The sequence below is a fragment of the Agelaius phoeniceus genome, chromosome 22, assembly GCF_051311805.1.
Source record: "Agelaius phoeniceus isolate bAgePho1 chromosome 22, bAgePho1.hap1, whole genome shotgun sequence".
Lineage (NCBI taxonomy): Eukaryota > Metazoa > Chordata > Aves > Passeriformes > Icteridae > Agelaius > Agelaius phoeniceus.
Window position 1 is genome coordinate 7,314,601 of NC_135286.1, and position 22,601 is coordinate 7,337,201.

Below are 22,601 nucleotides of genomic sequence, written 5' to 3' on the forward strand. Positions count from 1 at the left end.
CAATCTGAGATGACCCTTGCTGAATCCTGGTGAGACAGAACAGACTATGATTTCATCCCTGTGGAGGCTAAATGTGGTCTCCAAAGAATTCTCTCTGAGGAGTGAGTAAGGACATCACTCAGTGAAGATATGAAGAGGATAAAAACTACAGAGGAATGGGGATTGACTGATGGTGTGGAAATAGGAATGCAAAACCAGCAAGGGGAGCACATTTGCTCCTAGACGACAAAACTGACAACCCTGGGAATAAATTCCTCTGGCCCCCCTTACTCATGGATGTGCTCAGCTATTCCCCATACTGAACTCCTTGTCTTGTTGCTCACAGTCATCCCACTCAGGAGCCACTGAAGCTGGAAATGCATTCCTTTAAAGCAAAAAGAATGTACTGTCCTTGTCCTTCAATCTTGACTTTGTTGGGGGATCCCACAAAACCCACGGATAAATATGAGCATAGGACTTCACATAAATGACTGCACTTTTTCTTAAATAGAATGCAAGATAGGACATCAAGTTTCTCCAACTGCACCTTGATTATATACAAGAAACTGGGTCTGGATAAGAAAGCTAGCAGGCACAAACACATCAATGAGCTTTTATTAGAACATCTTTCAAATATACTACTGGCAGCTAGAAATCAATCAGAAATTATTTTTACTTGCTGTGAAATCATGACAGGAACAGTGAATCATCAATAAATAAATAAACAAATGAGATTGTCAAGCCCACAATAATTTGTAATTCTACACTGAAAAAGACCCCAGATAGATCACTTTAAGCAGCATTATATTCATCATGAAAAAATGGATTTGATCAAATTTTAAGACACACCATCTCATGCAATAATGGAAAACAGATTTCATGGCATATTTTCTTTTGGATTATTTCAATTACTTTCAGAATCTGAGAAGCTATTCCAAACTCAAAGTTTTGCTTTATGTTTTGGTTTGGTTTGGTTTATTTAATTTATTATTTCAATTATCCCTGGCCAAATTAACCCCTGATCTCAGTCCACTGCATACAGTTGCCTAAGAAAAAGGACTGACTTGCACCTGCAAGACCAACAAAGGGAAGGTTCTAACACACTAACATCCAGTACTGAGGGCACAAAACCCATTTAAGTCATTTTCATGTTCAAGCTAAAACCAGCAAATTCAAATTAAAATCTCCCAGGCCAGATTCTCAAGATCAAAACCATTAATTCTAAAAGTTGAAAGCAGTCAGGGCCTCCTCTCACGAGGTACTGAGTGACTCTTAATGCAAATCAAAGTTACCAAGAGTTGAAAGAGCTATGAAGCCTCCAGGATTGGGGCCTCCAACAGGCTACAGCTCCCAGAGACCAGTTAAACGAGGGCTCAGGGATCACCCCTCCAGTGGATTCCAGTAAACACTAGTTGGAATTTACTCAGCAGTTTTCAGGACCAAGTTTCTAGATCCAGAAATACCTGCTATCCTAGCAAAGGGAACAAGGGACACATATTCTTTGGCTGCTAACTGCTGACACTCATACTCAGGACAGAGGAATACCCACATCTTTCTTTCATGGCCTCTTTGCCAGTTCATAAATTTTTAAAGGGGAATAAACACTTTTTCGCATAATAACATGCTCCTGGCACTGTTTTTACTCTGTCACAAGGTTAAGTGCATAAACAGCAGTCACTTCAGATATAACACTGAATTTAAACTTGTCTTCTCCTGGTCCAACACAATCACATCCTTCTGCATTTTTGTTGCCCAATATCCATGTCTATGGATTATCCTAGGAAAAGCAAGTTTTGTGTTACTCAGTTGGAAGGAAAAAGCCAGAAAGGGATTATTAAGGACACTGGACTCACACTAAATGACAAAGAACTACTGGCTTTTGTAAGTAATAAAAGAGAATGAGTGACAGCTTTGTGGGCTCTGCAGAGCAGAGCTCCAAGTTAACCAGTGGATAAATTGCCATGTTGGAAACATAAAACCATTCTGGAAGCTGACATCTGAAAGGCAGACACAGCAGGGGCTTCAAAGGGGGTGAATTTGCAAGAGACCAAGTTGCCAGTGACACCAAGGCACAAAACGTGCAACTTGACAACCCAAGGTCTTTGTTCAGCTGAGTTATCAACTGTGGGTCTTGCTGCCTTTCTGATTGCATGCTAGATTTTAGATTTTAGGGAGGAGCTTGGAGGAAAATGATCTGAGGGTGCTCTAAGGACTCAGAAGTCAGAAAACATAAACTGTTAATCTCACATCTTGCACCCCCCAAGACTTGATATTCTAGAGCAGCCAATACTGGACGTGCATGATGAGAGATGCAGATCCTGCTCAGAATAAGGATGAAGGATTCTCATTGTCTCCTGAAGGAATGTAGGAAGGATCAAACGTGCCCTGCTCTATCCACAGGGAAAAGCAAAGCAAGGAATTCTCCACTCCCCTCCCGGCGGGGAGGGTCTGGAGAGTGTGTGTGTCTGTGTGTGTGTGTATTTCTGCCCTCGGTCATGGAAGAGGGATATTGTGGGGCAAGATTTGAGCGAACGCTAACACATCACTTCGGAAGGAGTTCCAGAACTGGCTCCATCACACGAGGCTGCCCAATGACAGCACCGGAAAACCTCCACCCGACACCGGCGGGCTCTTGCTGCCCTCTCCCGGGATACGACGTACGGAGGCACCGCCCGGCTCGCCCGGAGCCTGAGCCACCGCGGCGAAAATAGCGCGGAGGCTTTGAAGTGTCCCTGTCGCCAGGAGCTGGATTTATGGCGTGCAGCAGGGCCTGCACAACCAAGCCAGGGATTCAGCTCATGCGTGGCGTTCCGTAACAGAGCAAAGGTCTTACCCGTGACGGGAGATGCCGAAATTCCAACCGGCTCTCGGGATGCCGAAAATACCAACCAGTTCTCAGGCTCACTCGTCTCTGTTCCGTCGGTAAGAGGGGGTTCATCTTCTCCAGGAATTGCCACCAACGCTGTCGAAGGCCTGCGGAAGTAAACAAGAGAAGAGGATCACACCGTACCCAATCCAACCCCGCATCTCGGGCTGATGATCCCGAGGATGGATCTCTATGGATGGATCTGTATGAAGAGGCAATTTGGCTGGGATTCGAAGCTTCTGATGCAGCTGCTGCCTCAGTGGGTGGAGGAGAGCCGAGATCATGGTCTCTCACAAACCTCTCTACAACAACAACAACAGCAACAAAACCAAAAAAAAACCCCACGTCTTTGGCCTTTCAGCATTGTCAAAAACTGTCCAACTTTGTAAACCCTGTGCTATCTCTGACAGCAGTGGTGCCTTGAAGAGATGACCAAAGTGTTTGTCACAGCATGGAGCTGTGTCAGGGGAGGGTTAGGTCGGGTAGCAGAAAAAGGTTCTTCCCCCAGAGGGTGCTGGGACACTGAGCAGGCTCCCCGGGCAATGGCCGTAACTGCAAGGCTGCCAGAGCTCCAGGAGCGTTTGGACAATGCTCTCAGGCACAGGGTGGGATTGTTCGAATGTCCCGTGCAGGGCTAAGTGTTGGTCTCAATGATCCCGGTGTGTCCCTCCTAACTCAGCATATTCTATGAATTTTTTCCTGATATCTGAATCTCCTGTCTCAGATTAAGGCCATTTTCCCTTGCCCTCTCACTCCAGGCACTGTAGAAGAGACCGCTCCCCACCGCACTCCAGTGTCCCCCCAGGCAGCTGCAGTTGCCCCAAAGGCTCCCTAGGTTGCTCCAACCCTCCTCCCCCACCCTCTGCCCCCGATTCCCTCCCGCGGCTGTCGCTCCTCCTGCCGCCAGGGGGCGCTGCGGCGGCAGGGGCGCCGCTCTCTCCGCCCGCCGGGGCCGCGGAGGAGGCGGCGGGGCCGGCCCGGGCGGTGGCGGGAGGGACCGGGGGACGGACCGAGGGACCGGGGCACCGGGGGTGGGACGGAAGGAGGGGCGGCGGCGGCGGGGCCGGGCCGGGCCGGGTCGGGCCGGGCCGGGCCGGGCCGGGAGGTGGAACGCGCGGCCCCGCTGAACCCGCCGCGGGGCCTGCGGGAGCAGCATGGCCGCCAGCCTGTGGATGGGGGACGTGAGTGTCCGGCCGGGACCGCGTGGCTTTGTGCGGGGGCGACGGGGCTACGGGGGCACGCGGCCGGGCCGGGGGCGCGCGGGAGGCACTGACCGGCTGATACCGTCACTGACCTGCACCCGCACAATTACTGACACTCTCCCACCGACCGACTGACACCCTCTCATTGACACTCTCGCACTGACTGACACTCTCACACCAATTGATGCCGTCCCTCTGGCACCGTCACACTGGCTGTCTGACACCATTACAGCAACTGACAGCCTTACTCTGACTGACTGACGCTCTCACTCTAACGCCCACCCAACAACCTACAGACTGATATCCTCACAGTTCTGACACCCTCACTCTGACTGACACCTGACACCAGCTGACCTTCTCCCTGACCGACTGACCTCTTCACACCACTGACACAGCCTCACAGCCCCTCACACACTCAGACACACCTGAACTCCCCAAGTGACACTCACGTCATACACTCCTGTGCATGCTGACATGCTCACACAGGCTGACACACACTCAGACATAAACCCCAGCTTGACAGGCTCATTTGTGAGCAGTTACACACACACACCCCCTAGAGTGACCCTCATTGCCTGCCTGCAGCCAGGTCACAGCGAGACTTACACCAGTGTCCCTGGTGGTCAGACACATGCATGGGCACCAAAAAGTCTCACACCTCCATGCTCTTAAGAGGCACTCCCATAATCACGGCGTGTACACTTGCATGCTTCAAGGATTTATCTGCTGTTTTACCTGCTCAGCTGCTATGGGCACTTACATGCTTACATTGTGCAAGGCATTTACACATACTCATGGTTGTGCTTCTAATTGTGCTTACACTTGTAGGCACACCTGTATGCACCTCACAACCTGCCACCTACATGCACACCTGTGGGTGCATTTACACCCTCATAGGATTTTGACTCCCCTACACGCACGCACATTCAAAGCATTTGCACTTCCTGCTAGGTCCTTCATTCCTGCCTGTGTGTGTACCTGTCAGAAAGACCAGCTGTGTGAAGCACACTCACAGGGGCTTCTTCACCCAAGAGTGTCTTGATGCCCACTCACGTGCACACTGTAGGTACACTCACAATTATGCACAGCCCACAGTGTCCCTTGTGTGCCCTTCATACACCCTCACTCTTGTGCCCCTGTGTCCTTCACACTCACTACTGAACAAACACTTTCACACACATGTGAACTCACCCCAGCATGTTGTAGTGCTCTGCCACCCAGCCGCACTGCATGTGTGTGTGTGCTCAGTGTGTTGTGGTGCCTGCATTGCTGCCACTGTGGTACACTGTGACACACACATGCTGTCCCACTGCTGCGTGCAGTGTCTTTGCTGTCTGTCACACACTTGTACACACCTGTGTGCACTCCACTATGCATGTACAATGTCACAACTTCTCTGCCACCTGTTTCTTGGACGCACATATTCCTTCAGTCCCTTTCTTGCAGCTCACACCAGCATAGTCCTGCTTGCACATAGTGTTCCTCATCTCTCACATGTGTGTGTACACACAGCTCAACACATCCCTGAGAATCCCGCTGGGTACTTCTCTCCTGCACACACACTCAGCACACCCATGATATCAGGGTGTCATCCTCTACCTGCCTCTGCTCGTGCATGGAGACTCTGTGGAGTCTGTTCTCCCTTTTCCCCACAGAGAGGTTTTCTGCCACCTCTCTATGATAAAGCCCATCTTCTTTTTCATCACTACTCTCACAAGCAGGCCGTGGCTCTTTGAGCCATATGGACATATCCAAGCAACTGGTTGTGTTTACAAATACAGCTTTCCTGTACACACACACAGCGGGATCACGCTGCATAGCACATCTGTGCAGAGTGGTGCTGCCTCTGCTCCTGGGGCAAGTCAGTTCTGCTTCACACTCACCTCCACAGGGCATCTTCTGCCTTTGACACGTGCAAGTGCAGTATGGTCACCTTCTTTCACATACTGCACAATCTGTCCCACACGCAAGTGGTGGAGCCACCTGGTCCCTGACAGATACACAAATACTTGAGGGCTGTAGGTTACCATGAGCCACCTGTCTTACACAGGTAAATACATGGAGTTATATATATTTTATACATACATTTTTCAGCTCCATGTTACTTGTCACACACACCGCTCCCCATTCTAATTTTGGTTAGTTCCCTCCTCCAGTTTCTGTTATACACAGAGGTGCCCTGTTCACTCAGACTCTTCATAGTATATTTGATCCAAATTCCAGCACCATTTCCTACTTGTCAGTACCTTACACCATGCAGACTCTTGCTCTCCAGCATGTTCACATGCACTCTTACCTGCACAGTGTGGTCCTTCCCTGTGACATGAACATGGTCAGTGCTCCCATGGGCAGGATGAAGCGTAGAGCTGCTGTGGGACGCGATTCCAGGGTTTCCCCCGAGCGTTGCCCTGGTATAACCGGGGTTGTGCGAGGCAGACACAGCTCTGCAGACCCCTACCGCAGCTCCATGGGGCAGTGTCACCTGCCACATGCCACCCGGGGTCATGCCACACTGTGTATCCACAGTGCTGGCCCAGCCTTCGCTTGCACCTGGAGAAGGAACCTGCCACCTTCTCCTCTGCTCCCTGTAGGAAATGCTCAGTTTGTTGCTGTATGTTTCTGAGTGGCTTTTGTCCTTCTGTGAAGCTCCCTTGTTCTCTGAAATTCATGCTGTCTCTTGGGTTCCACTTTGCAGACTGTTGAGCCTGGTTCATGCATGCCTGCTGGTTTTGAGTGGCATCGACCCTCTTAAATGAGTCTTCTTTTTGAAGTGTAAGGGTAAAATCCTTCTCCATAATGTTTTAACTGCTTTGAGGGACATTGACACATATATTCTCTTTTTTGTAGATGCCCTAATCTAACTTTCTTTCTCTTTTTGCTTTTATAGCTGGAGCCCTATATGGATGAAAACTTTGTTTCAAGAGCCTTTGCCACCATGGGAGAGCTTGTACTGAGTGTAAAAATCATTCGAAACAGGTTGACAGGGTAACTGTTTCTGTTTGTTCTCCGAGTGCATTTGGACTGAAGCCTCACTGTGGTCCTTCCATATCAGAGTGAATTTTCCCTTTGAGTTTCTCACCATTGCTGCCACCAATATGTGAATATTGATGAGAGCAATGGAGAGGGCACTGCTGGCTCTTCAGCCTCCCCTCAACAAACACAGTTTGGCCCGCATCCTGCAGTGCTCCAGCTCTCAGCCAGAGCAGTGTATGTATCTCATTCCATCCCTCTGGGAATTACACCTCCCCAGGCTTTGGTTGCTAGTCTGTAGTACAGATATGTGATGCTGGCAGAGGTGGGAAGTCGGACTCAGAGCAATAAGAGAACCTTTAAAGTTCATTTGAAATAAAATGAGTGATTTATGCAGAATAAAGTAGTTTCATTCTTATGCATTATTCTTTTAAGTGTTGTAATTTCAGTTTTCAGTAGTTTAAACTTGTGCAGACAAATTGATAGTCAATGAAAGTAGGAAGTAAACTGTAAGCTAAACCATTTTCTATGTGCTTATCTACCTGACTTATGGTAAGTAGAGGCTATCTCTTGAGATCCAGCTTCTCTTTGGTAGCCAATATTTATACTTTCGAAAGAAGCTCTTCTATGTATTGCAACTATAGCAAATTTCTTACCAGTTATCTAAAATACAGCTTTCCTCATCAAATATGTTTTAAGTTTATAACTTTTGTCTCTTCTCTTCTGTGTTGTATGTTCAGAATTCCAGCAGGCTATTGCTTTGTAGAATTTGCAGATCTAGCTACTGCAGAGAAATGTTTACACAAAATCAATGGAAAACCACTTCCTGGTGCTGCACCGGTAAGTAAATGGGATCAGCCAGTTGAGAACCAAAACTTGGTAGGGACAGATAGTGTAGAATGTGTATTTTTAATGATTACAGATAATTCAATGGTTAGCAAACTGGGATTCATCTTTGCTTTAGAATTGAAGTTATGACTATAAAACTGCTAATGTTCTTGCTCAGAAAATTGTTGAGAAAAACCACTGATTTCTTTGTGACTGTCTAGATAAAGTTCAAGTGTAGAAGTGTTGTGGGGTGTGATGTTTTTTTATATCTAACCATTGCTGCTGTTACCAAAGTTGGACCAATCAGAAACCTGAGAAGAACAAGGAAGAAATTAGACTGAGTATAGTGTATGTCTACATCAATTCTTCCATCTCTCTCCTTTTGTATAATCATGGAGTCACAGAGTGGTTTGGGTTGGATGGGACATTAAAGCTTATCATATTTCATCCCCTATCATGGGTAGGAACACCTTCCACTAGACCAAGTTGCTCTAAACCCTATCCAACCAGGCTTTGAACATTTTCAGGGATGAGGCAAGCTGAGAATTTAGCTGTGTGTGTAGAGGATGAACTTGCAAGTTTACACTGTCTTTTGAGTAACTTTGATTGGCAAAAGAAACATGACTTTTAATTTTGCATTGTTCTTGGCCCTTAGCAAACAGAGTTTACTCAAACCTCTTTACAGTGGAGAACAAGACAGAGTATTGAATAATTGCAGTGCATAACTAGCATCTCTTCTACATAAAAGCTGGGTAGTTAGGGAGAAGAAGAGGAATAGGCAGAGAGGCTAACTTTAGGATGTTGACTTGAATATGTGGTAGATTAAAATGGGACGGCTGACACAGCTGTCTGTTGTACCCACAGGAGTTGGCTGCAGTAAGGTGGGGTGACTGATTCATAAAGCAGCTCTAAAATCACCTCACTTATGGTATGATATACAAAGTAAATGGATTCCTATTTCAGAATAGTTAATACCCAGAGGAGACTGGGAAGTCCAGATTGAGCTATTTAGTCAACATTCCAGAGAGGGTGATGTGCCCCGTTAAAAGGAGTCGATGAGAGGCCTGGAGATACCTGTTTCACATGTTTGCTCATGATTAAGGCAAGCTGATCATCCTGGATGCCTTCTATAGTCACTGGAGAGACAAAGAGAGCAAGGAGTAAGATAATAATGGAAATCTGGTTTTGGGAATACCCATCTTTCTTCACAGTTTTGTTCAAAACACAGTGCTGTGTGGAGGGATGATTTACATAACACATGGAGAGAACTACAGATGTCAGGCAGAGATCCAAAGCAGCCCAAATCAATGCACTCAGCAGGCAACTGCCCAGCTCATCCTTTGCATTTAGAGAATTTTGTTTACAGAAAACTTGAGTGCGGCTCATGCTTTTACTTATTTTTAAATACTGAATCAGTCAAGGGAATAACAGAGAGCCATGGTGCTGGTGGTGTTTCTCTTTTCCAAGCATTCGTGTTCCCAGTTCCCATCTGAGTGGAAGTACTCTCAGGTGTCTTGTTGATTTTAAACCCAGACTATTGCAATGAAGAGCAAGATCCCCGACCCCCCCCCCCCCCCAGAAAAGATCTACGTGCTTCAAAGTGGAATCTAAATTTTGTGTTAGCTGGTAAATAATCCACAGAAGTTGTGTAGTACTGTGCTCCAGAGAATGCAAACATGCAAGGAACAGGATTATAGCCTAGAGTTAAGTCTGTGCTCTATTTCCCAAGAAGTATTTACCTGGTTTTGAGGGAAGGAAATCCATCATACGAGGGCTCTTCACTGTACTGAACAAGTACCCTAATCTCTAGGGCATTTCTGATTGTGATCCGAAATCCTGATTCTAGGATCTGAAATCCTGATCCTGAGATTAGCCCCTGATGTCTAAGAGCTGATTCAAAGATCTTGGTCTCCTTAGATCTTGGTCTAAACTTAGATGTAAGTTGGATAAAAGTTGCTAAAAGTCTGGTAGGTGGGGGACAGAGAGTTCCAGATGTGCCAGAGGGCACAAATCTGGGCTGCTGCGAAACTTGTTTCAAAAATAAATTCAGATGTAAAATTTAAAGAGGGCTCCAGTGTCCAATGTAGTTCTTTCAGAACCCTTTAATTTTGAGTCTTACTAAATGTCCAGAATCAAGTATTTAGCCACACTTCCAGACTCAGTTTGATTCCCTTTTCCAGTGTGTTGGATTCTGGTCTGCTAGTGTTTGTGTTAAATCACAAAAGTCCAGTAATGGTACTGTCATTTCATTTTAAGACCTTAAAATTTGAAGAAATTTAACATTTGTTATTTCTACCTCTGTTTACATTTTGATTTTCATTATTATATCTGTACTGATGCTAAATAAAAACGTCCTTGTTACCTTAACTGGCTGGCATGAAGGCATTGAACATGTGTCAGCATTAAGTTGTATTAAATCAGCTTATTGTATTTTTCCCTAATTGCTTGAATTCACATGACAACATTTGAATGTATAGATTAATTTTTGCCTTGTTTCAGGCGAAGCGATTTAAATTGAATTATGCAACATATGGAAAACAGCCTGATAACAGGTAAGTGCTCAATATATAAATATTACTTTTTCCTGCTTAATGTCTCTCTATTAATTGCCTTGCAAAAAGTATTCAAACTATGTAAACCCAAAGTTCATCACTGCCAGTCTTTAGTAGGAGGAAGAGAACTTAGACTGCCAGTTTTGTGTTTTGCACTGTGTGTGGCGCAGCAGATTTATCCAGTGTCCTTTAAGGTATTTAAACTTTGTAGCATCAAAGTATCTAATTCATATATTATAATTTAAGATCTATATATTATAATTTAGATCTATGTATTGGAAATAGCATATCTATAAATGAGATCTTTTTTCTTGCCGTTTTAGAAATCAGAAATATCCTGTAAGTAATAAGCTTGGAAATAATCTTTAAATAAAAAGCAGTATTAAGTTGATTGGTTGTGGTGCTTCAATTAACTTGAAAAAGCAGTGTCAATCAAAATTTTAGTTAAGCAGCTTAACTAGTGGCATTTAAATTCTCCATTAAAGGGTCTTTTAGTATCACTCTTCTCTGAGTTCAGATATTTAGGCTAAATGGTAACTGTCACTTCTGCACTACTGTAAATCAGCATGTCCCTTTTTTATTTTTTTTTAATGATTGTATTTAAGATGTTTTCTTTTGATTTCTTTAGTCCAGAATATTCCCTTTTTGTTGGAGACCTGACTCCTGACGTGGATGATGGGATGCTGTATGAATTTTTTGTTAAAGTTTATCCATCGTGTAGAGGTGGAAAAGTTGTTTTGGACCAGGCAGGAGTATCCAAGTAAGTTGTCTTTTATTCACTTTTTTTTTTTTACTTCACATGTGGCAACAGGAAAAATAGAATACAGCAAGGGGAAAAAATTCTTTTAGCTTAGATTTTAGTAATCTTAAAATGTAGTGGTTTCGGCCATTCAGTCTGCAGTTTGCTTGAGTTTTGATAGCCACCATGTGTATTGTCACTCCTCCATCAGTGTGAGGCCCTTTGTGTGTTATTGCACTTCTTAAAATGCTGAAAAATATCTTAAGTAATCTTGAAACACTCTTTTCCTGGACTCTTGGGTGGAATTGTGCTTTACAAACTTTAGGCTATTGAGTGTATATTCCTGTGAGAGCTATATGTGTTTTCTTTCAAATAGGGTAGGGCACACAAAGCTATGATTCACTGTCAGGTTCTCAGTAGCTGCCTTGTTTGTCTTTCCTGAAAATGTCTTGCTAAAAACAGGTATCAAGAGGTCGGATCTCTTAATGTTATTAAAACATTTTCTAAATAGCATGAAATTAAGCTGCATTTTCCAGGGAAGGAGCAGTTGGTGAGCATCCTTATTTTCAAAGCAGAGCATGGCTTCAGTGAAGCACAGTTTTGTGATATAACACCTCTGAGAATGTTGGGATAAGATATAGGTTATGGCTGTAGGTCCCTCCACCTTCTCATATGTGGTTCCTTAGTCTTAGACAGGTTGGTTTGAAGGAATCTCTGGAGGTCTCTGGTCCAGCTCCTAACAGGACTGCAGCCAGCATTAGATCATATCATCCATGGATTGTGTAGCCTGGAAAACCTCCCAGGATGGAGTTAATTCAGGTTGTCTGGGCAGCCTGTTCCAGAGCTGTGCTTCTCCCCAGTCATGAAGTTCCTCTTCATGTACATCTTGAACCTCTTGCAGAGCTACTCAGTCTCTCTGGCTGTTAGGTCCTCATGCTGTCATTGCCACTTCCCCTGGGACTGACACTGCTGGGTTGGGCTCTGTGTGCCTTCTGCTCCTCCTCAGTGGAAACCCCACAGTTCCTGTTGTGCTGCACCTGCTTCAGTCTTTGTCTATAGAACAGGTGTTGGTGCTGCAGGTTGGACTATTACTTGGGTTTTGGGAGCTGTGCATAGGTGCAGACCTCAAGGAAAGGTAGCTGCTGGGTAGCTTCCCAAGCTGTGGTATCTTGGGAAGCAGGGGAGGAGCAGGGACTTAGAGTCCTGTTTCTGGGAAGAGCAAAGCTGTCTCCCCTGGCAGTGCCAGAGTGTTGGTGCCAGGGGCTTTGTTGGGACTTGTGCAAAGCTGAGGCATCTGCAGGTGTCAGTGTGATGTGAGAGAGTAGCTTAGGGCTTGTGGACATGCCCAGTGAAGCCTTGGCCCTTCCAGCCAGGGCTGGCGGATCAGGAAGGCCTCCTCCCAGCACCTCTTGTCCAGACAGGAGAGGCGCTTGGAGCATGGTGCTGTGGTGCTGTGCCTACTTCTCTGCTTTCTGCTGAGGGTACGGGTGCTGGGGCTTTCCAAACTTCAGGGGCAGGACAGAAGGTCTCCATGGAGGTCCTGGCCAGGAAGAAATTATTTCTTTCTGCACCAGTGGTTTAGCCATTAGTGTGGAAAAGCTAAATGTGTGGAAGAGTTGGAAGAATCAGTGTCTGGAAGACTTGGAAGAATCACTGTCTCCGTTGCAGCACCCAGCATCTATTCCTGTACACTGCATCCATCTCTATCTGTTTCTGTTTTGGAGCTGCCAGTCCTCCCAGTTTCTCTTACACACTCCTGGTCCCATCTGAAAATCTGGAGGAGTCTTTTGGCAGCTTAGAAACTTAGTTGGGTTTGTGTGTGAACACCTTAAACTGACTTAGAAGTTGACTTGCATTGGATTAATTTGCCATAGTCCTTTGGCAGAGGGCAAGTTAAATGAATGTGGGTCTGTGTAGAGTTTTGCTTGTGTTTAATAATCTAGTTTGTATGTAGATAAGTCTAAGCTTTGATCTGGTCTTTTTGTGAGGAGGATACATCCATACCTGTGTATATATATACATATATATTTTATATATATATATATATATATACATATATATATATACATATATATATAAGATATTTATATATATCTTGTGTGTGGAGCTTGTTGTGCGAGGTACTGCATTTTCTGGGGCATGAACTGCTCTGAAATAGCTGCCAGTGGGGACCTCGCATGAGTAGTACATGATGCTGCTTTCAAAACAGGACATAAGCTGGTGTTTAGCAGTTCCCACAGAATAGATAATGCACTGTAAACTTACACCCTTGGTTATGGCTCGTTCTTTTCCCCATGTAGACAAGCCCTTCCCTCCCGAACTTCTTCTTTTGCTTAGATGGATTCCTCTTACCCTCCCACATCTAAGTCTTTGATCTTTCTGCCGCGTTAGGCAGCCCATCCCATGATGGGATCCTGGCACTGCCCTCTTGGATGCTGTTGCATTGCTTCTGACTCACTACAGCATCAAAATCCCACGCAAAGGACTGTTGGGGTTGGAAGGAGTTGGAGTTTTCTGTCTGGCTGACGTGCAGTGCTGCCATGTCACAATGAAGGCTTGTTGCAGAGTCCAGGGATTCTGGATTGATATAACAGTCTTTTCCAGCCAGGTCTTATAAGCTCTTGGAGATCTATATCACACCCGAGATAGCTCAGCCACCTCAGATGGCTTAAAATTAGCAGGATGGCTTCTGTGGCAGTGTTGGAAACACAAAAGTTTTAATAAAACTCAAAATAACAAAGCTCTTTACAGAGAAAATCCAAGCCAGGTGCAAGATGCTCTTGCTCCTGGTAAAACACCTTATGAAAGCTAGTAGTTCCTTTGTTGTCTTCTTTTCTACTGAATTGCTTAGGCAGGACTTTTTGGCTTCTGTCCAATTGGCTATCTTTAAGTTTGAGGTGAAGTCCCCCAGGTCCTATGAGGTGTATTTTTACCTAATTGAGGAGAGAAACTTCTGGGCTTTTTTCATTTTTAAGGAGACAAAGGATAATTTTGTCACTCCGTCAACAGGGGGCACATTCCTACACTGGATGTGCTGTCCCCCATTCCAGCTGCGCTTTTGAGATTATCAGTATCCTCCCAGCAGAGATTTGGGGCTTTACCATGTGTCAGTTCACGCATTTCAACATGGCTTGTGTCAGCTCACTTCCAGTTCCCCACAATCCACTGGCACAAGAACTACGTTACATTGACAAGCCCTTGAAACTACTGCCAGAGCTTGGACGTGTGGCTTCAGGCATTCTGGAAAAGCAACTGAAATGCAGAATAATTTCATCTCTCCCAAGAGCAGGGACAACAACCCTAATGAACGTTTTTGTTCACTGTTTCCCATACCAAATCAAACTTCACCGTAACTAATTTTTATAACGTGGCATTGCTCTTTGACATTGGTTTTATGTGAGTTTTTCTATGTCTCTGCAGAGGTTACGGGTTCGTGAAATTCACAGATGAACTGGAACAGAAGAGAGCACTGACAGAGTGTCAGGGAGCTGTGGGGTTGGGCTCTAAACCTGTACGCTTGAGTGTGGCTATACCAAAAGCGTGAGTAGAAGAACAGCTGGACATTTATATGAAAAATCACATCTGGTTTTAAATGCCTTTTAGTGCTTTGGATACTCCAGGATAGTCCAGGATGTGGCCATCACAAAATGAAAGAGTACCCATGAATATGGGGAGTATCAGAATGCCCAGGAATTCAAAGAAATTATAACATTAGCTCAAGACTAAGCATTTTACACTGTTTTGAATTGTATATATTGCTAAATCCGTACACATGTGCACACACTGTAGTTAAATATGATTGTTTTTAAAATGTATGTTCCTTTGCATTAAATTGAAATAGTTTAAATCTTCTTAATGATGTCTGGATAGCAAAACTCAACTACCTTGCTAATTCTATTATAATGTCTACTACACATAAGACTTTTGGGGCAGGGATTAACTTTTTTTTCTGTGTTTGTTCAGAACCTGATACAATGAGATCCTGGTCTGACTTGGGGCTCGTAGCACTAGGGTAATACAAATCATAGTAATTGCTCCCTATTTGAATAATATTTAGATTTTCAGTGACCTCATAAGGCTTGCGGGGGGGGAAAGGAAGAGAAAAGCAGAAAAAATGGGTGCATTGTGGTGAGAAGATTGATGTTTCCTTCTTCCTGCTTCTCACTAATTTCATCATTAGTAGAAATAGCTTTATGTGTGACATATTTTCATTTCCAAACGATATTTGTCATCTCATTATTTCAAATCTTGGTAGTTAGGTGGAATGGTGTTCCTTGGGAATGCTGCCACTTCATAAAGTGGCAAGGAATAGGAATTTTAGTCAGTTCTCAGGGTATTTAAGTTTATTTTTTGATTACTAGTAGTTTGTATTTCATGAACTTTCTCAAGTCTGTGCATTGAAGATCACCCAGTTCAGAGAGAAAGAGGACGAGTCCTTGCTTAGGTTTCTGTATGACAGTGGCAGAAGGGAAAGTTTTTTTCCATTCTTACAAAAAAAAAGTGAGGTTTTTTGCCAGGCTTTAAGTCTTTAACTATTCAGGTAAAGCAGGACTCAGTACTTTCTCTCAGAGAGTTGCAGATCACTTAAATTAATCCTCTTTACCAGACAGAAGAAGGGACTCCCGTATCTGGATTGTGGTTCAGGATTGTTCTAAACTGAAGCTCATAGTCCTGAACTCTTCCTTTCCCAAAGCCAGGAAGTGACATCCAATTATCTCATAAAGAATGACAGTCATGTTTATTAATGTAGAGGAATATGAATACAGGAAAGGGTATTAAATTTAAACCACTTCTTTATGCAAATAATAAATATTGCTGCAGAAAATATTGAATATATTTTAAAGATTTAAATTTGCTTGTTAGACTAAGCCTTGTCTCTTTACCACATTGTATCTTAAGCTATTTAACTGCTTTTTTCATACTTGGTCTGCGCTATTTTATTGCAATGTTAAAAAATGGTTTATTGCTATTTTATTGCTATTTTTATCCCGCTTTATTTTTTGAAGTAATCGTGTGAAACCAATGGAGTACAATCAGATGTACAACTATAATTACAACCAGTATTACCAACAGTATCACAACTACTACGCTCAGTGGGGGTACGACCAGAACACGGGCAGTTACAGCTACAGCTACCCCCAGTATGGCTACACGCAGAGCACCATGCAGGTAGGGCAGCACAAAAACACCACAGAGCTTGAAAGGTGGGATGGGAACATCTCATCTTCAGTTCTGAGAATCACAGAATGTCCTGAGCTGGAAAGGACCCACAGGAATCACTGAGTCCAGCTCCTGGCCCTGCCCAGGACACCCCAACAATCCCACCCTGTGCCTAAGAGCATTGTTCAAATGCTCCTGGAGCTGAGGCAGCCTTGGGACCATGACTATTCCCTGGGGAGTCTGTTCAGTGCTCAAGCTCCTTCTGGGGGAATAATCTTTTCTGGATATCCAGCCTGACCTCCCCTGACACAGCTCCAACCATTCCCTCAGGTCATGGAGATCAGAAATCGGAGCTGTCCCTCAGGAGGAGCTGCAGACCCTAATGAGCTCTGTCCTCAGTCTGCTCTGCTCCAAACTGAACACACCAAGAGATCTTAGTATATACCTCTTAATAACAAAGTCTTAATATCACTACTATTTAGTGTTTAGCCCCTGGTGTGTCCTGTTGCATTATGGAGAGTATATTGCTGAGGTAAAAAAAAGTCTGGAGGACACAAAAGGTCTCTTAGTACAGTTGTGATGGTAGAAGAGTACAGGTAAAGGCAGTGCTCAGAGTGCCTTTGGGATACTTCATAAGCTTTGTTATAAAGGATAGAACACATCAGAACAGTCACCCCACTTCAACCCTGGAATTTCAAGAACTGCCTCTGATAGAGGTTTAGTGTAGGGTCTTGCCTATGGAGCGTTAGGAATGGAATACAGGCTTAGGGGTGAAGAATTCTGTTGTAATAACTCCAGTATAAAAGTCAGTCTCTGACAGTACTAATCAACAAGCAATGCTTGCAAAAGAAAAGATAATTATCCACTGTTCTAAGGGGTTTGTTTTTCCTTGCAGACATATGAAGAAGTTGGTGAGGATGCATTGGAAGGTATGTTTCTCAAATTGAAGTTGTCTGTATGTTGTGCACTGCTTGGAGATAGACTTTCTCATATTGGCCCTAATTTCAATTTACAATATACCTTTATCTTTGAGTAAATCTGAGAAAATTTGTGAGTCACTATCACCTAGAACAGTTGCATCCCGGTTTTACTGTTGCTGCTCCTATTCTGAACCTGGTGAGGACTGAAACTGTTTGACTTTCCCAGCACTGAGATTTTAATCTTCTGGAGTACTGAAATTGTTATCCTTTTTTTACTAGGGTTTCTTTTTCTGATATGCTACCAAGAAAAAAGTAGATATTCTGGTTTTCTATAAAATCCTGACATTTAGAGCCCAGAATACTTCATTGTGCTTTTAGTTTACAAGTAAAAGGGAATAATATTAGTCACCACACTGATAAAATATTTCAAGCAGTTATTGCTTGAAATGGGTCACTAAACCAGATTGGGGTTTTAGATACCTGTACAAGTAGCTTTTATTTATTGATGCATGAAACTATAATTTCATGCCAGCCATTCCAGATTTCTGTCTTGAGTGCAATATGCACTATGCAGTATATCTTACTCTATTCTTAAAAAACAAAAAAATTAAAAATTGCATAGTAACAGATCTACAGGATTCACAGGTATGCGTGATGATGTGTGTGGAAGCTGTTAAAAGCATTCTAGGAGAGCTTTCCTTTTGCTGAACCAAACATACCAGGACTAGAATTGGGATATCTCTGGATATTTCTTTTCCTGGCTGATTAACTGAAAGATTCCTACTTTTGTAGGAAACTGAATTAATGTATTGTCACTGTATCATTCCTTTTCCTTAAATCTCTTCTCCTGTAATGTGTTACAACATGATGTAGCTAAAACCAAACATAGAATCCTGGAATGATTTGAGTGGGATGGAACTGCTAAAGCCATCTTTATCCACCCACTGCCATGGGCAGGGACACCTTTCACTTGACTAGGTCACTCCAAGCCCTGTCCAACCTGGCCTTGGACATTTAAAAAAATGGGGCAACCACACCTTCCCTGGGCAACCTGTGCCAGGACCTCACCTCCCTCACAGGGAAGCTACATGTTTACAAACATTTTGTTCCTGATGTGTTTTAGAGTCTTTCCAATCCTTCAGCTTTGTACTGAGAATCATTCACTGACCTTTGTGATTGTGCTACTCTGATAATCTGAGCTTTGGGTTGCTAGTGTTGTCAGGTGAGCTTTCCACCCTACAGGGGTTTGGGGAGTCCATCACTGTGCATTCAGAGTGGCAGGATTGGACCTGCACGCTTGTTGTCCAGCTCCAAAATGCTTTCCAAACATTTGTTCCACATGTAAAATAGGGCTATGCTCACCATGATGCTGTGGTGCCACTGACACTCCCTTCATTCCTAACTGTGACCCCATCTTTGAACTGCTGGAGGCTTTGGCAGATGAGCTCTGGTGACTGCTTGCAGCAGCACAGAATGTTCCCTTCCATCCATGCATCCATCCATCCATCCATCCATCCATCCATCCATCCATCCATCCATCCATCATTTGTGACCTCACAGTGGAGGGAGCAAAAGGGAATGAGTGTCCCTGCCTCTGTTTCTGCCCTTTTCATCAGGGCATACCCCTTCTGGCAGTGCAGGTGGCTGCACTGGGCTGTGAGGTGCAGGTGTGTGTTCCCTCCACGGGCTGTCCTGTGGGGCAATCATTGTTGTCAAAAGGGACATGTTTGGATGTAGTTATTCCTTATCTCATTGCAGAGAAATTGAGTAGGACTGATCGGGTCAGGTTTATGATTGGGCAAGTGCTGGGAATGTTTGGTGACTCACAGAATCACAGAATACTTGGGGTTGGAAGGACCTCTGGAGATAATCCAGTCCCGTTCCTGCTAATGCAGGCTTACGTAGAGTATGGGACACAGGAACACATCCAGGTGGGTTTGGAAAGTCTCCAGAGAGGGGGACTCCACACCCTCCCTGGGAAGCTGTTCCAGTGCTCTGCCACCCTCCATGAAAAGAACTTCTTGTTCATGCTGAAGTAAGTGGTTGCTCCTTGTCCTGTCAGTGGGCACCACTGAAAAGAGTCTGGCACTATCCTCTGACACCTGCCCTGGAGATATTGAGACTCCCCCCATGTTTGTTTTAATATACCAACTTGTTTACAGGGTATTTTTTTTCTGAACACCTTTGATGTGTGACATATTTTCTGTCTTTCCTCCCATAGATCCCACACCTCATTTAGATGTCCATGAAGCAAACAAGCAGTTTATGGAACAGAGTGAAGAGCTCTATGATGCCTTGATGGACTGTCATTGGCAGCCTTTGGACACTGTCTCATCAGAGATCCCAGCTGTGTTATAGCCTCGTTGCTGAGGCGTGGTGTCTGTGAGACATCCTCCCAGTGCGCTCCGGACTGTTACACTGCCCCTGGATCCTGCAGTTGTGAGGGGTGGCCCTTTCCCCACCCAGGCCGGGTACTCGGAGTACAGGAGGACTGTGGCCTTTCCTGTAGAGAACAAGTATTGTAGGAGCATCACAGTAACCTTTATTCATGGTGAAAATTAGAACTGCGACAGTTTTATTTCTTTTGTCTTGAAATGAACTCTTAATACCTACTGGGAATTGTAATTTATAAACTTTCAACAAGATGGCACAGGAGAGAGACTCTACTCCATCGTACAATAAAAAAGTTGGTCTTTTAAGTAAAATTACCCTTTGCAATTTGGTTCCTGCCCATCTTTCTGCTTTGCTGCCCATTCAACTGTCTTAAGTCATTTGACCCAACGCTTATGAATGTGTTATTTCAAAAAAGATCATTTTTAGACACCACTAAAATGTCTCAAAATCTTTCCAGTAACTGGGTAAGGTTGCTGTAACTTGAGCATGGGATGAAAGCTTATGTTGTGGTTAACTTAAGCTATGATCTTGAGCTTGCAAGTTTGATATTCTTAAGTAATCAACCCAAAGAGCACTTTGGAGAGCAAAGGCAGAAAGGAGTGTTATAAAACTTTTACCCGGTGGTATTTTGCACACCTGGCCTGCTTCTCCACCTGTGTATGAGGAAATAATTCCCCATGAATCAGCAGTTTAAAACACTTTTTCCAGCAACCATATTTAAATGTTATTTTGTGTATCATGCCTTTTTTTTTTCATTGTGGACACACCATGATGGTCTCATTGAGATGATGAGATTTTGTAGTGTCTTCCACTGTCCAGTCAGAGTGAAACTTAAGATCTTGCAGTAAAAACGGGTCAGAGCAATTGCCTTGATATATTGTGCAACAAATGGTTGTTAACCTGGAATGTGGTTTTTTACTGGATGTTGTATAAGCTGGATGGACAAGCAATATATTTAAACTGATATGTTGCATTAGAGGTGAAAGTGAAAATAATAGCACTTATATACATGTTATAAGCCCTTTTTCAGGCTTTTGTGCCTTAAACTCTTGGAGAAATAGGAACAGAGAAACTACCTGTAATAAATGTCTATCCAAGGAATAGTTTGGTAACTGAAATTGCTACTGCAGAGCATTTCGTTGCCTCCCTGCCCATGTTGATGCAGAGATTTACCATAAAATTTAAGTACTTTGATAAAGTTACTTCTACTACACCTTTGTTTGTGTCCATAATTATGACCTATTTGTCAGTCTGTGGTCTCTTTTTTATCAACTGGAAGTGGGATGTGAGGGGAATGGTGGTGTGACTGGAGTTAGGTTATTCCTAATGAGCAACTAGAGGAACTAGAGGACTGCTGGACTCCTGCGCTCTCATCTGCTGTGAATTTTCCTCGTGCTGTGCCCCTGACTGTGCTGCTGTCTCACCTTCAGCTGCTCTGAATATAAGGAAAGGAATGTTCCCTATGTATGCCAGGAGTTTCAGAAGCAGCAGAACTAGAAGAGAGCAGAGCTTTATATCCTCTGATATATCCACTCAGCTCAAGACACCTCCTCTTCTTGGGAAGTTCAGCAGAGTGGCATTGCAAAAATGATGTAAAGAAGGGCATTTAAAACACTTTCTAGATCATTCTGTTACTGTGCTGCCCTGTGTGCCTGCCCTTCTCCTATTTTGGAGTTGTCTTTTCCTACCCCCCATGAATTTTGGCTTTTACAATGTGTCCATCCCATTTTCCTCCAGGGGGTGAAGCTACATTTATTTATCAATATAAATTTATTCTGCTGTTCTCATCTGCCTAGCATTGCTGTCTGTGGAGTATTCCCTAATGCCTGGATAAACTCTATCTATACAAGTCTCTCTCTAGAGGAGAGAGGAGCAGGTTATCAGGGATCAGACATCAACCCTGTGGGAAAATCCTTTTGCTCTCTGCTTTTGTTTTGTGGTGGAAAGAAAAATGGTAAATATTAATCCAGCCCATCCTAACCCCTAATTCCTGGGAGAGCTGGGCATGTACAGACCCTTGTGAGGAATAATTTGGGAGTGCAGAAGCCAGCAGAGATGACCTGCTGACTCCTGTTTACTGGTGCTGCAGAGCTTAAAATAGCTCCAGCTTTTGTTTCAGGAGAGAGGTTGATGCAAGGCTCTGGGCCTCATTCCCTGGAAGTATGAGCTAGGCTTTTGGGGTTGCTTGGGGGAATCTCAGCCAAGGTTGTTTGGAGCTGTTAAACCTCTGCATTATTTGGGTTTGTTTTGGTTTTTTTAATATCACTTACTCATCTTAATGTTCGTTTTCAGCTCCTGGCCATTATTGCTGTGTCTTATATAGTCTTATATATAAAAGGAGAGACTTATATGGAGCTAGAAAACAGCCACCTCCTGGGATTTGTAAGGTTTTCCTTTTGGAATCCCAGTTAAATAAAGTGTGGGATTTTGTTTTTCCTGGATGGCTACAGGAAAAGCCCAGATTAATTACCATTTAGTGTCACACAGGATGACAGACAAGGACTCCATGTAGTAAGGTAAATTCTCCTTTTATCTCTATGTGCTAAAGGCAAGAAGTCCAAGGCAGATGATACCACAGCTCCTGAAAATTGCATCCATATCGGCAACAGAGATCAAGAAGCCCTCTGCCCTTCAGCAGGCAGGGTTTATAGCAATTCCAAAACCAACTCAAATATTCTTATTGTGTTCTTTGATGAAGATGAGGTCATCAAATTTAGATGAAAGTGTAAGGACTCTGATACTCATTTGAGTTACACAGACTGGGAATGTTCAGCAGAGCTGGAGGAACATGTGCACAGAGAGGTGATTTCCAAAGGCTGAGCTCTGAGGCTGCAGGGAGGGCTCTTTCCATTAGTCTGTGTTTAATTAAAAGCTTGACAATACACATTGGGGTGGCCTGGGGACAATCCTGACCCACTTCCAAAGAGATGAGGAGTCTGGAAGCATTTCTTTAGCAAATGATAAGAGGACTGAAAGGGGCTGACAGTGATT

The 22,601-nt window shown here is 44.0% G+C and overlaps 1 protein-coding gene and 1 long non-coding RNA gene across 3 annotated transcripts; one reads left to right on the top strand and one right to left on the bottom strand.

Moving 5' to 3' along the window:
- Nucleotides 1–631: 631 nt before the first annotated feature.
- Nucleotides 632–4,374, bottom strand: LOC143695597 (uncharacterized). Its single transcript, XR_013184985.1, has 3 exons — nucleotides 4,140–4,374; nucleotides 2,813–2,952; nucleotides 632–1,756 (listed from the first exon to the last, which is right to left on the bottom strand). It is a non-coding gene; the product is annotated as an uncharacterized LOC143695597 (long non-coding RNA).
- On the top strand, nucleotides 3,866–20,823 carry TRNAU1AP (tRNA selenocysteine 1 associated protein 1). 2 transcript variants are annotated; one of them, XM_054648262.2, is made up of 10 exons: nucleotides 3,868–4,026; nucleotides 6,743–6,819; nucleotides 6,935–7,032; nucleotides 7,758–7,857; nucleotides 10,345–10,397; nucleotides 11,026–11,157; nucleotides 14,557–14,676; nucleotides 16,143–16,305; nucleotides 17,192–17,225; nucleotides 19,438–20,823. In XM_054648262.2, exons 3-10 carry the CDS (start codon nucleotides 6,947–6,949, stop codon nucleotides 19,572–19,574), a joined length of 825 nt encoding a protein of 274 aa, XP_054504237.2. In that variant the 5' UTR covers nucleotides 3,868–4,026; nucleotides 6,743–6,819; nucleotides 6,935–6,946; the 3' UTR covers nucleotides 19,575–20,823. The 2 variants fall into 2 exon arrangements, with proteins under 2 accessions (XP_077045665.1, XP_054504237.2); XM_077189550.1 differs by lacking the exon at nucleotides 6,743–6,819 and having other exon boundaries at nucleotides 3,866–4,026.
- Nucleotides 20,824–22,601: the final 1,778 nt, after the last annotated feature.